Below are 13,649 nucleotides of genomic sequence, written 5' to 3' on the forward strand. Positions count from 1 at the left end.
GGTGAAGAAGAGGGTATGGATGAACCATTATACAGAAAAGCCTGGGACCCGCTGGCCTCATCCAGACCTTCTGCTGGGGGTTCCACCCTCAAGGGGAAATGCCTCAGCAGAGGAGGAGGATCTGGGAAGTTCTCAGTTGTGTTGTGTGGTGGGTGTGGTGCAAAGTGGCTATAGCAGAACTGAGAGGGTTAATCTTTCTGTCAATGCAAATGCACAAAGTGGACTAATCACTTGCATTGAAAGTCAAACGTACAGTGCAGAGCAAAAATCTGTATGTACAATGACATCACAGTGCGTTCCACATACTAGACCTCAGATGATGGAAATTGTTCTGATGTAATATTCAGACACACGGATTGTACATTTCTGTGCCAAAATGTTGTGACCAAAATGAAAGAAGACAAGCCCATTTTGTTATCCCTAGAGGTAATACTGTTTAAATTAGAAACAAGAGGTTGGGTCATAGAGCTGTGTTATTTATATCTACTTAAATGCCTCATGAGGTCATGTACTTGATTTAGTATTTTATCTTAAATAAGATGATAAAAAAGTAACACTTTGTCAACAGAACAAAGTATTGAATTGTAACACAGTGTATGGCTTTATAAAGTTTTGCTGCTAATTACTTCTCTAGATTGTCTGTCATTAAGCTGAAATAATCTACATTACATGCACTGTGGCTTGGCATTAAAAATAAAGAAAGGAACCCATAAAATATTCCTATTCTTGTACCATGGCAAAGGTCAATACAGGGACTGATCTCTCCTAGTTTCTGGTTCATAACACAATAATATTTTTTTCTCTCTTAAATCTGATTTAGCTGAGGAAAAAAATCCTAGAAATCATTTTGAATTGGAATGCTGATTTTATATGGAGTTTAGTGAAGATAATTAAAAGGGAGAACTCTCAGTTTGAAGCTGCTGTCATCGTGTCTTTGCACAGAGATAGCACAGGGTATCGGTATCTGTCTCTGCCTCTCTCCCTCTTCGATGCTATATTTATCACCACCCTGGCCATAAAAGGTCTGGACTAAGGCTCTGACATTCCACTGACTGCAGGCATTATTTTTGTTCTGGACCTTGAAGTCCAGTCCTTACCCCTCGTCCTGACTACCTCTTTCTTTGCTGGCTTCATCATTGCTGTGTTTTTCTGCTATTCATCCACTTGAGAGCTATTGCATTTACTGCCATTCATTTGGGCCCTGGTAAGTGTTAATGACAGAAGATTATATGTGTTTGATTATTTTTAATCTGAATCTGCAATGCCAAGTTGAGAGTAGCTCCCTTTATTCTTCTCAGCTCAGCAGTTATTTGAGGGACTTGTGGACATGAACTGAAGACATCTGAGGGTTCAGCTGTGAAACAAAGCAAAGTAGTGCAAGGGTTCACTTATTATCAACTCAACTATCCTTGCATATTGCCACAGTACTCTCAAATGAAGCATGGGTTACTGAGATACAGGAGCAATTTGTTGTGTAACCTCCTTTGGGCTTAGAGAATGTGTAAATAATCTAACTATTTTCTAGTGTATAGGATGTCTTCTGATTTGTAAAGCCATTGACTGAGCTGAAGGAAATTTTTTTTTTCTGTTTACAAGAGTTTCTGGTTTTTATCTATTTCACTATTTTCACTGCTTGATGGAGTAGATCTTTAAAGAATTACACACACTGGTAAACAGTGCAAGAGGTAATGCCAATAAAATCACTTTCTTTAATGTGTAGCTATGACCTATGAACAAGTACAGAACTGTCTGTCTGCTCAGTAGTCATTTTGAAAATTCAGCTCAACAGCTGCTAACATACAGCTCCAAAAACTGCATATTCATCTAACTATGGCCACTAATATTTTTAGGCAAAGCTCTGCAGTTATGAAATGCTATGCAGATCTTAAGAAGGAGTGTTGTCCTCACACTAAAGGGGGCTGATAAGTGGACACAGTCTAAGTAGGTGCAGGTTGTATGGATTTTATAAAACTTAAGAGATGGGAGTCAATCTGATAATCAGACAGGGCTCCAATTAGGAGCAAAATCCTTACAAGGTTCAGAGTTTCTTGTCATCTCTGATAGGACCAGACTACTATATCTGATCAGACTAGTATAACTAAGTGATCCTGACCTGTGAGCAATGCTTGATGCTTCAGAGGAAGTATAAAACATAACTCGTAGTGTGATAAAATACCTATAAAAGCAGTTTCCTCTTATATGACATGAGTCAGAGTTTGCCTTTGATTTGAACCAGGAGATCTGACTTTGTGCTCAGCTCCTGCCTTACTGCCTTAGTTCTTACTCTTGTCATAGACTCCTCTTACTCCTGAGGACAGTGGAGTCCTGACATTTTACGTTTGGAAGAAAAAGGTTGCTTTTGTACATTTTAAATATGCTGACTTTAAGTCTGCTGCGTGTTCTTTTGCTCTAATAAGTTGTAAATGAAATGCCTCCTTTAACTTCTCCTTAATGGGCAACACATGAAGTGCTTTATACTTTTGGATCACCTTCCTTACTTTGAAGCATGGAAGGTTGTGGGAATCCCTGAGTGACAGGGCTGAAAGGCTGTTAGCACTGTGGCTGTTGTATCTGTGATGAAGCCAGTCAACGCTGCAAATAAAGCTGGTGAAGACAAAGGGAGACAACTGTAGTACTCTACAGAAGGAAAACAGGATGTTCTTACGTTCTTTCCCTTTCAGTGTGCAAGACAATACTCATCTGTACGCCTTAACTTTGCTCAGCAGGCATCACAATGTCTTGCAAACCCTAAACCTAGCTCTGCAGAGCTGGGAGAGAAAGCAATGAAGAAAAATTGAGAAGGAATCTTCTGAAACTAGGGAAATTAAGAGGAACTACATACTACCAGAAGCTAACAAAATGACATAAATAACAACACAAAATATTGTTAGGAATTAGAAGCAAGGATGCTAGGCAGAATAATTGCGTTCTTTAGACTTACAGGAAAAAAATAGCCAGCAAGAGAAATGAGGGAATTAAAAGCGAACCTCAGTTTTTGCCATACGGAACAATGGGCTAACACTCTCCCATCCCTCTCCCTTCCTCAGATAAAAATAAAGTAAACTCATAAACTGGTCTCCTCGAAGTCACAGTTACACTGTGGTCAGGGTATCAGCAATTTCTTTTACATACTTAAAGACTTCTGAATGACTTTCTTACTTGTTGACTTTCTGCAAACAAGTGATCTGTTCTGTTATCACAAAAAGAGCAGTTCGAGAGAGACCCCTGAAATATAAGAAAGTTGAAACATTGGGGTTTTTTTTTCATAATTCAAGGTGAGTACCTGAGCAGTTACCAAAGAGAATAGTTTGCAATTTGTTGACTCATTATCAGAACCAAACACTAAGGAAAAAGCCAAGGACTGAAATTTAGGAAGCATAAAGACCAGAGGAAAAAAATCTTGATTTTCATGAAATCATGGTTACACTCCAGCTCTGTAGGTGTATTTTATGTCAAAATGTCAGATCATTGTTCATTAACATGAGTAAAACCAGAAGCAGAACAAGCCTCCTATTGTCATGATTGATATTAAAAACAACCACAATAACAAACACCTCTCACCATTGTTTTTGGATCTTCTTTAAATTCCTCTAAACATTTCTCCACTGTAGCTCATTTTTATTCATAGTCATGTACCTTTTCAGGGACAATCCTAGCCATATCCTAGCCTAATCACCAGTGATCAGAGAAAGAAAAGTTATCATAGGGATTAGTAGAGGCAAGCTGCATGTCAAAGAAGAAAGTAAGTTTTAAAAACAGCAAAATAAAACAATAACAAAATAAAGACTGAATTGCCAGCTTAAAAAAAAAAAAAGGGAAGTCCTTTCTGCACTCAACCCTCATCACATTCTGAGAGAGGAACTACCTCTCACCTGATCAAATTTCCTACTACAAGCAACTGCAAGACAATCTGTTGATGACTGTTCAAAGTAAAACTTAGATGGGGCTATCATCTGGAGGAAGTTTCTCAACAATCTTGAAGATGACATTCTGGGTTAAAAAAAAAGGGTCGTTTGGTCTGAGGAGCATGATATTATTTTACTCATTGCATACAGACTGTATCCCTGATTAAACTGTAAAAGTATGACAAGCCATTTTAAATGGATCTCTGGTATCACAAACAAAATAATCACTGTAATGTATGTTTACAGAAAAAAGTGACATCCTTTTCAATCTTAATGTTTTTAATTCACTGTTAAAATATTAAATGGAATATTAAATTCAACATGAAAATTGGATTACAAAAATGAATGAAATGTTAATATATTTTTATTTCATCTTATATAGCCTTGTTGGAATTGCTTATGCCTTTTAAAATAATTTACTACTTTATTGTCTCTTTTGTAATTTAACAAAAATATTTACACAATCTCTGAAGAAGCTGAGCACATAAAATTTCATTAGTTCGCAATAATGAGTGGAGAAGTTGAGCACATGAAACTTGAATAGTTTGCAGTAACAGGGAGACCAACTACAAATGAATGGACACAATAGTGCAAGGTTTTCTGGTCATGATGAATGACATATGAGTGTCTTGAAACTTAAATACAAACCTATCTTAAAGTCTAAAACACATCATAAAAAGATAACCCTAAATTCATTGCATTTGATATTTGAAGTTTTAAGTTCTGTGTTAGTTTGTATGAAGTTGTGTATTAGTCGCATGCTAACTCAGAAGATTCTTTGACAATATCTTTATGTTTGATCTGTTCTTTTTCAGACACTGTCCTATTTAATTACATTCAGAAACGTGCAGTAAAAAACAAAATTAGAAGACACGCATGATGTCTTTACCTTTCTACCAAAGACACCATGAGCACTATGACCGTGCATACCGCCATAAAGCACTGCAGTCCACTGTAAGCCAGTACCAAAAAGAAGCAAAGAGCAAATCTGCTGTCTATGCTCAGGGATCTACAGCTTATGCTAGGGGCTCTGCAGCCTATCGCCATGCATCTGCAGCAGACTTCAGCCTTGACTCTTCAGCAGCATATAGTCATGGCTCTTCAGCCCATGACCTTGAGTCAGCAGCCTACAGCTATGGATCTACAGCCTATGATTATTCTGCTGCACAAAGTAAAAGATCTGCTGCCTACAGTCTTGACTCTGAATCCCTCAGCAAGACCTCAGCTGCCTACAGCCATGGATCTGAATCCATCAATAAGCTGGCTGCAGCCTACAGGCTGGGATCTGCAGCCTACAGTCTTGGGTAAGTAAATCTGTCTTTGAAATAATATTCTGAAACAAAATTGTTCAACCACCTCCCATTGAAATCAATGGCAAAACTCTCCTCCTCTTCCACAGAAATTGCCTCTTTAAACTTGGTGTTAATGTATTTTCCAGGCTTGGTGTTTTCCTTTGGCTTTGGCAATGGGAAGGACTGTGGTCAGCTTAGTTTGGTAGACGAATTCATGTGTGATGGTTAGGTTGACATAAGAAGAGCACTGACAATGCTGATGTGGCTGAATGATGACATATTCATGCTCCAAACTGGTTAGGCTTGAGCCACCTCTCCTTCCAAGTTTTTTAGCCATATTAGTACAGTTGAATTTAATATGCAGTGTTGAGATAGCTTTTGGTTTGAGGCTGGCTCTTATCTGGTCAGGTTGGAGCAGTAAAAGAACTTAGGGCTGTTCATGCAAGTTTGAGCTGACATGTTCATATATCATTAAACAATTCTTTGGCCTAATGGTTTCACTTTTATGCTGAGTGATTCAAGAAATTGAAATTTTCACTCTGTGTATTGGTTGAGGCATACTATTTCCAAAGAAGGAATACCCTGAAGTGTTCATCTTCCACTAGAAGAGCAGCTATGCTTAGCTACCATGTTTTTTAAGATAATAAATATTGCTCAAGCCCTTATATTAGCAGAATATTTTAGATATCATAGCCTCACATTATTTGTATGCACCTCAGATTTACAGAAATTAGGGGAGTATTAAAATAAGATTAGAGCAGCTGTTAGCAATAGAGGAAATGATCAACGAATGATAGCCCAAAACATCTGCTCACTGTTATATTAATATAAAATTTAGGGTATTATTAGCAGAACTGATCAGGATTTGCCCATCAGAAAATTTAAATTTTGAAAACTTAATATCCTCCAAGGATTGTGGATAAAGATGGATTTTTGGCCAAAACCACTGAGGCAAAGACTACCTGTACTGCAGTAAACTATGCCTTGCAATTATAGCCTTCACTTGGCTTTCAGGAAGTTCAGGGTCAAGTCTTCATTTTCCAGGGTCTGTTCAGGAATTTGAACCTCAGGCTATTAGAGCCCAGATGAATGACTTGACTACTTGACTGTCTTGGGCTAGGTAATATCCAGTCTTTGCTGTTGAAACAATTTCACTTGTGCAAATAATTAACCACTGAGTGGAGCAGCAAGAAACTCATTTATAATCTGCTGATAAAGGGAAGCAAACTGAAGATGTTGGGACTGAGGGTTATGTTTCCAGAGAGAGTTGGGAAGGGGAAGATATCCCAAATTTCTGCAATGATGCAGCTGTGCCTACACACTGTTGCTGACCCTAACCCAAAGCCTCCTTCTTTTCATAGAAAATGTTCCCATAAGAAACGGGAACAGCACTTGAAGTTGCAAAAAATTACTGTAAAAAAACGTGCTTCCAAGTCCCAGTAATAAACACTTCAGTGACTCTGGTTTGTCAGATGAGTTTCTTCTGAAACCTGTATATTCTTACCAAGAAGAACTCTAATGTCAGACAAGTAATATTAAAGGAAATGGAATTGCTTAATTAGAAGAAAACTTAAAACATTTCCAGGTTTCCTGAGGTTTTGTTCAAGATAATAGCTTTTGGTTTAAAATAGTATATTTGGTGATACATCCAAGCTACTCTGTAGTACAAAAGTTGCCAACAGATTGATATACTATCCTGGTAATCAGAGATAAGAATGTCTCACCTGTAACTTCTTTTTTTTGCTGATCCTGTCCTTGTCTTGGAGCTTTGACAAATTCAGTGCTGCTATGTAAGACTAGGACTCAGGAGATTAGACCCACGCAATTTAAATCTCTCTTGCACAAAACTTAATTAATACATGAGAGAATATGGTTCTGAATGATAATCTCAATATTTAACCTAATTTTATGTTTAATGTGGCCTCAACATTGGTATTTTTTTGGTTTTTGCAGCCAATTTTGCTGCAAGTTGCAAGAGATAAAGTAGAACAAGTAATGCGACTATACGGTTAAATGTAGTGCTAATTTGAAGTAATTCTTTCCAAGTTTGTACTGTCTTCCCCAGATAGCCCAAAACACTTCAAGGGATAATGTGCAGACAAAAAGTGTTACTAAAATAGATTGGGCAAATCAAAGAATTTCTGGTTTTATCTCTATGAAATGAATGGTGTAGCAAAAAAAAAAAAAAAAAAAGGAGACGAGTCTTCAAACTCAATTTTCAAAAAGTAGAAAGGGCTGTGAATTGAAATGCTGTACCTAAATGACCTACAACAGTGGTGGTTGCTTGAAACCTGAATGGACACATGAATCCAAATCCAGATAAAATCCTTTGGATAACAATTGGTTATTGCATATTACTGGATTTTAATATCAAATATACATTTATGTATAATGGATATAGTTTTGTGGATAAACCCCATTAAGCCCAAGAGGAAAAGTATACTGTTCAAATACTAAGCTTTTATTCAGGTCACTTCTTATTTTTATCTAAAGTAGCTTCTGCTAAACTTTACTATACTTGCAGAATTTATGTCTCATCCCTTTCTGTAGCCACTCTAAGGAAGAGTGTTCATAAAGCAACAGTGTTGACATGCAGATAGTGCTATGTGAGGAATTCATCACAGGAAAACAGTGGAGAAGGACTAGGGACTAGGTAACCTGCAAGACCTTGATCTGAACCCAATTCTTTGACCTTGAAGCTTCACTTGAGTGGAAAACATGCCCAGAGCACGGACATAGACAGCTTAAAGGAGCTGCAGCTTGCCTTTTCAAGAGGACAAAAAAGTCTCCGTTTGCAAGTGGGCTGTCCCTTCCCCACATTTCAAGTCTTCTTCACACCATGACAGCTTGAAGAAGTAAAAGGAGAGAACTGAAAACTGGCAAAACCAAGAGAAAGTAAGGAAGCTTGCGGCTTTGCTGGTTACAGTTTGCCAAAGCTGCAAAATCTGGGTTTGCTAAAAGAAAGCGAGTCTAAAGGTTGCCACTTCACACCTAGCCCTCCCTACCAGCTCTCAGGGCCATCCCCAGCCGTATACTGCTCCTTCCGCCTTGGCAGAGCCAGGAGGAGCAGGGTGTGCTGCCTCCACAGGGGATCCGGCAGGGTCTGTACAGGTGAGGGGTGGCAGCTCTCTCCCAAAAGCTGTTGTTGTGGCCACCCATCCTCTTCCCTGTCTTATCCTCAGGGGCTGCCAGCGTGGGCAGGCTGGCTCCTGTGGGAGACCCTTCTTCCCGCAGCAGCGTTCCATCCTCCATGTGCTTCTGAAAAGCTTTGAGTCAGGTCTGCCAAAGCTGCTTATAGCACTACAGGCCTGTCAAACGGGACTGCTGGATTTTTTACCTTTTACCCTTTTACCTCTTTTTTTGGAAGCTCAGTCATTTACTTTTGCTCAAACTTTCACTGCTTTTCCAAGTGTTATTTTCCTGGCCAGCAGCATCAGATAATCTCATTGTGTCACAGACAGGTTATCTGCCACCAAATGGGCCAGAGACTTGCTTAGAGAGAAAACAGAAGTTACTGGTGTGGCTCAGGTATTTGCATATATTTTGCAGGTCAAATAAAATAGCAAAGAAGACATGGCATAATTCAGGTGAACCAAGCAAACAGAGGACAGATGCCTTACTAACTTGCAATTGATTAGGCTGCCAGACAGTAAGAGTGAATGCTCTTCTAAGCAATATTGTAACCACGATCAGGACAGGGCTGAGTAAGCAATACACTTCAAGAAACATGAGAAGACCATGATCCTGGCACTGCTCATCTTTTGGTTTATTATAGGTTAAGAGTTAAGAAGGTGGCTTCCAAACATCATAGCCAAGCATGGAAATTGTTTTAATGAGACCTGCTATGTGGAAACAATTCCCCTGTAAAAAAATTTGTTGTGGAAGCTGTGTTAGGGAATACTGTGATTATTGCCAGCAATATTGCCTGGGCCTGTGACAAGTTTGTCAGCAACTTAAAATGAATACACTCACCAGAGAGCACCTCTCATCTTTAGATGCTGGCTTTAAAGACCTCTTTTCTGAGAATCCTTTTTTTTCTTTTTTCTTTCCTGTAATTGGGCTTGCCAATCCACTGTCTCCTCTTTACAGTGAGTAAATTCAAACACTGCATATTAGGAAAGAAGCAGCTGCTAGAAAGAGAGCCTGAAAATGCCTCTTGGCTAATGGAGCTCCACCGGCAGGTACAGCTGGGTACAGCCATTGTGTATACCAAATGCATCTCTTTCTGCTGTTTTAATAAAGTGAGAGAGACGTGATGAAAGCATGCTAAAGACAAGATACATGATTTTCTAGAGGTGTAAAAGAGCTTACAGGTGGCTTTTCATGCAGGGATGGAATAACTAAAGAATGAGGTGTTGTGGTCCACTCCTGGAACACATTCTACATCCACTGGGCACAGACTGTCTTTGTGCAGGGTGGGAAAACTGTCCCTTCAGGCACAGAAACACGGGCAATGCCAACATATTGAAGTATATTTCTATCTGAGAATAAGACATCAAAACAAAACCTCTGTTTGAGAGTTTCAGGGTCCCTGCACAGTGGTGGGGTCTTTAGTTCCTCTGTTGAGCTAGAGGGAAAAGCTAATAGTGTCTATCTGTTTTTTTACATCTCTACAGGACAATGCTTGTGCCTTTAGGATTTTTACAGTCACCCAACTCCCAATCCAGTGACTCTACTGAGAAACTAGGAAAATGCTGTTATTGATATTTTAACATGCTGAAAACCATCAAGAAATGAGGACAGTAGACTTGGGTCACCAACCTTGATAAGGCGATACAGATAGTATCTGACCTGGAAAAAAACATACATACACTAGCTGGGCATATCAAGTGAGGCCGAAAGCTGTTAAAAGGTCATGATACTGTTCCTCCCTGTGAAACTAGAGAGCACTGATACCCTGCTCCTTCTCCTCCGGGGAGATTCTGTTCCACATATCAGGCAAAAGGTTGGAACATTTTAAAATAAAGGGCAAGATTTTAGAATCTGGTTCGAGAGAGCAGAGTCCTCCTTTGGGCTACCTAAACAATGGTTGTAGGCAGGGTTTGGGTTTTGTGTTGCACAGGAAGAAATACTAATAACAAAAAAGGAAAACAGGGAAATAAACCCAATGATAGAAACAGTAATAAATTTGTTTTCCCATGCAAAGACCTCCATTTGAATATGCATTTCTACTAGCCTTCATATAGCTTTGCCTGAATGGAGGCAAATGATAAGAGGATTTGGAAAAGAGAAACATTTTCTGCTGCTTCAAATTTATTCATCTCAGCTCTTGGTTTATGCAGTGCAATTCTAAAAAAGATTTTGGAGTGACTCTGGATACCTCTCTTAAAACACCAGTTGGATGCTCTGATGTGGTCATGAAGCAATTAGGAATTTAGGAACAGCTGTGAGAGAAAGTGAAAATAAACCAGAAAGCATATTGTGTCAGCATGTTAATCCAAGGTATGCTTGTAGCTGAAATACTAGGTGCAGTTCTGATCATCTCATCTCAAAAAGTACAGTCTGAAAGTAGAAAAGGGTCAGATATCAGCAAGGAGGGTAGTGAGATGCATGGAATACCTTCTGTCTGGAGAAGGTAAGATACTGGGGCTCTTACCTTGGGAAGGAGGCAAACGTGGGCATGTAACGTTAATGTATAAAATAGTGAAAGATGTGCAGAGAGTGAACAAGGAATGCTTTTTCACACGGAGTGGCATGTAAGCACAAAAGAGAATATAAAGTGGCAGATTAAAACAGGTTCAAAAGAAAGTGCCACATTCATATATAAATAAATTGTAAGTTCACTGCTACAGCCAGGATGCAACCTCTGGCTCAGGATGTCCCTAGGCTTTGCTTGAAACCAAAAGGATTTATCAAGGGAGGTATTTCTCTACGTAAACTGTCTTTTTACGTGCTCTTGACCATTGCTGGAACAGGAAACTGGTCTAAAAGCACCAGTGGCAATATTCAATGAAACACTTCTCGCCAGGGCCTTGCTTTGTCCAGGTCAAGTTTCTGGAAGAGCAAATGACTGAAGCAAATTGGTCAGAGCATTGTGTTAGCAATCTGAGAATGGCAGACAATTACAGGATCCACATGGATCCATTATTCAGCTCACAGTTATCATCTGTGCTTTTGATAGCTGAGTGCTATCAAAGTATTGGGACCCAACCCTTGCTCTCAGAAGACAGCACAGCAACTCTCGCTGCAGCTGTCCCTTCCAGAGAAAGAAGAAGAGAGGAAAAGGCATCTAGAAAGGTGCTTTTCTGGTCCTGAGCACATACACATGAGGGCCGACCAAAGGATGCAATGACATGAAGGATCCAGGAGTAGTAATCCAGAAAATCCAGTGGTTGCAGCAGAATGTGCCACAGTTGAGAGACATGTGATTTAGAGAAGTCAGAAGGGAGTGGGAATCAGCTGTGAATGTATGGTATTTTTATCCTAATCATCATACCTCAATAAAAGTCCCAGTTCCATCCCTGTTTCTCAGGCTCTGTTGTGATGGAGATCTCTGGCATTAATTTGAAGGAGTTGGGGGATATTTTCATAAAGCCAGGTGTGGAAGGCAGAAAAAATGAAAGTGAGATATTCAACTTCAAACACTTGGAGTGTTTGATTAAAAAAACAACCATCAAACAAACAGAACCTACAGCAATTTATTCTTTCATTTTCAAATAATTTTGGAGAGTTATAAGTGAAAGAGGAAAAAAACCAAAGACATAGGAAAGACATCCACAAAAGGCCTAGCAGAGAGTGATGGGAACTGCTATGTACGCTCCCCATTAATTCCCTGCATGAGTGTGTAATCTGGACTTTAACTGATAGGACAGCCAAGTTCTCCTTTAGGAATAAAGAGCTAGTCTGGATTTAACAGTGCTGAAAATGCCTGAGCTGAAATTTTCCACACATTTAATCTACTTCTATGAAAATAGAAACTTCTTGACATTTAAACTGAAGTTCAAATCATACTCTGATTCTTCTCGATGTAGAAACAACCAGGAATCAAGTGGCCTTATAAAGGATTCAGCCTAAAGCCCCTGAGAAATCTGGTGGCAGTCAGAGTCAAAATCCCAGATTTGTCCCATTTTAAAACAGGACAGGAATAAAAGTCACCTGCTAAGTAAAGAACTGCAGCTCCTTACAGACTATAGTTCAGTTATGAAAAATAATGAAAATACTTTGCCATTGATGTTTCTTATCACTTATTTGATGACGAGTTCTCCCAATGTGTTTGCGGCTGGCCATAGTGATTGTACCACATCATTGCCCAGCCCAGGAGTGAGGCCATTGCGTACCCTGTTTCACTCTGTCTCTTCCTTTTTATTTTACTCTGCCTGGACTGTTCCCAAGTGTTTTCTGCTTGGATTTCTGTCCCTAAAGCTGGATCCACCTCTCTTGGACTCCCTCCCTGGCAGCACCTGGCATCAGACCCCAGAGCAGACAGCATCTCACTCAGTCTCTTCCTTGGCTGACCCAGTGGTGCCTGACGTGGTAAACCCTTGGCCCCACTCCTACAGCCTGTGCCACAACCCCTCTCTGTCTGTGCTTTTGTTTGCATGGAAACCAGGATACAGGGGGAGGAGGAAGGAAGGAGAACTGGTGCACAGTTGTTTTTACGCCCTGTACCAAGGGCAGTGGTGCTGTAGGCTCAGTGATGGTGGCTATAAAGAGGGCACCCAGGAAGAACAGAGGAGAGGGCTGCCTCACTGTGATGCCGGATGAGTCAAATACAGTCAAGTCTGATGAGATGGGCACTAAGCAGAAAGGAAGGGACACTCTTATGGATGGTGCTGGGAGTGGCAGGGCAAAGAGATGAGGGCTGGAAAGCAGATGTGGGAGGGGATGTGAATTCAGGCAAGGAACTAGATAGAGAAGGAGAAGAGATGACAGTAGGAAAGCCATTAAGAGAGCTAGAGAACAGAAGACTTTTAACAGGTGTTGGGTAGGGAGGGAACTCAGTCTGAGCAAAGGGACGGGCACAAAGAAACGAAGGAAGGGAAGATGGGAGAATGAAGCTGGACCCATATGATCTCACACACACAGTTTCACATGGATAGACTATTAACACATATTTTGGAAGTTTAGCACTCTTCCTGGTATGACTTGTGTTGGTGGCACCTCTGGAGCTTGGTACTTTTGCAGGGCTGCAGCCTAAGGAAAACATGACCCCAAGTATGTATCTGTAATCTTACATTATACATGTGTAACATTCTCAGGGGCCCAGTGCTAGCATGAGTTTTGATTATATGTGTACAGCATACTGCATAGGGATGCCAGTGTAAGCTACCTAGGGTATGGGAAACAGGTTAGCTGTGTTAGTGGTACATGTCTGGGCTAACGAGCCTTGCTGAGAAACCGCGTGCCCTAATTCTACTCCTGTACCTGTGCACATAAGCAGTAAGCTTATGCTAGACAAATCTCCAGACCAGAAGCAGACTCACATATGATGTCCCTTGGTGATGTTGAGACA

The 13,649-nt window shown here is 40.1% G+C and overlaps 1 protein-coding gene across 4 annotated transcripts in view; it reads left to right on the top strand.

The window, feature by feature from the left end:
- Nucleotides 1-1,047: 1,047 nt before the first annotated feature.
- The window catches only part of MYOM1 (myomesin 1), an 81,007-nt gene continuing 68,405 nt past the window's right edge, over nt 1,048-13,649 (top strand). For all 4 annotated transcript variants that reach the window (XM_075023072.1, XM_075023073.1, XM_075023074.1 and 1 more), the window contains exons 1-2: nt 1,048-1,204; nt 4,721-5,209. In XM_075023072.1, coding sequence (XP_074879173.1) covers nt 4,782-5,209 — 428 coding nt within the window. In that variant the 5' untranslated portion in view covers nt 1,048-1,204; nt 4,721-4,781. The remainder of the gene's footprint in view (nt 1,205-4,720; nt 5,210-13,649) is intronic.

This window comes from Buteo buteo, chromosome 3 (assembly GCF_964188355.1).
Source record: "Buteo buteo chromosome 3, bButBut1.hap1.1, whole genome shotgun sequence".
Classification (NCBI taxonomy): Eukaryota; Metazoa; Chordata; class Aves; order Accipitriformes; family Accipitridae; genus Buteo; species Buteo buteo.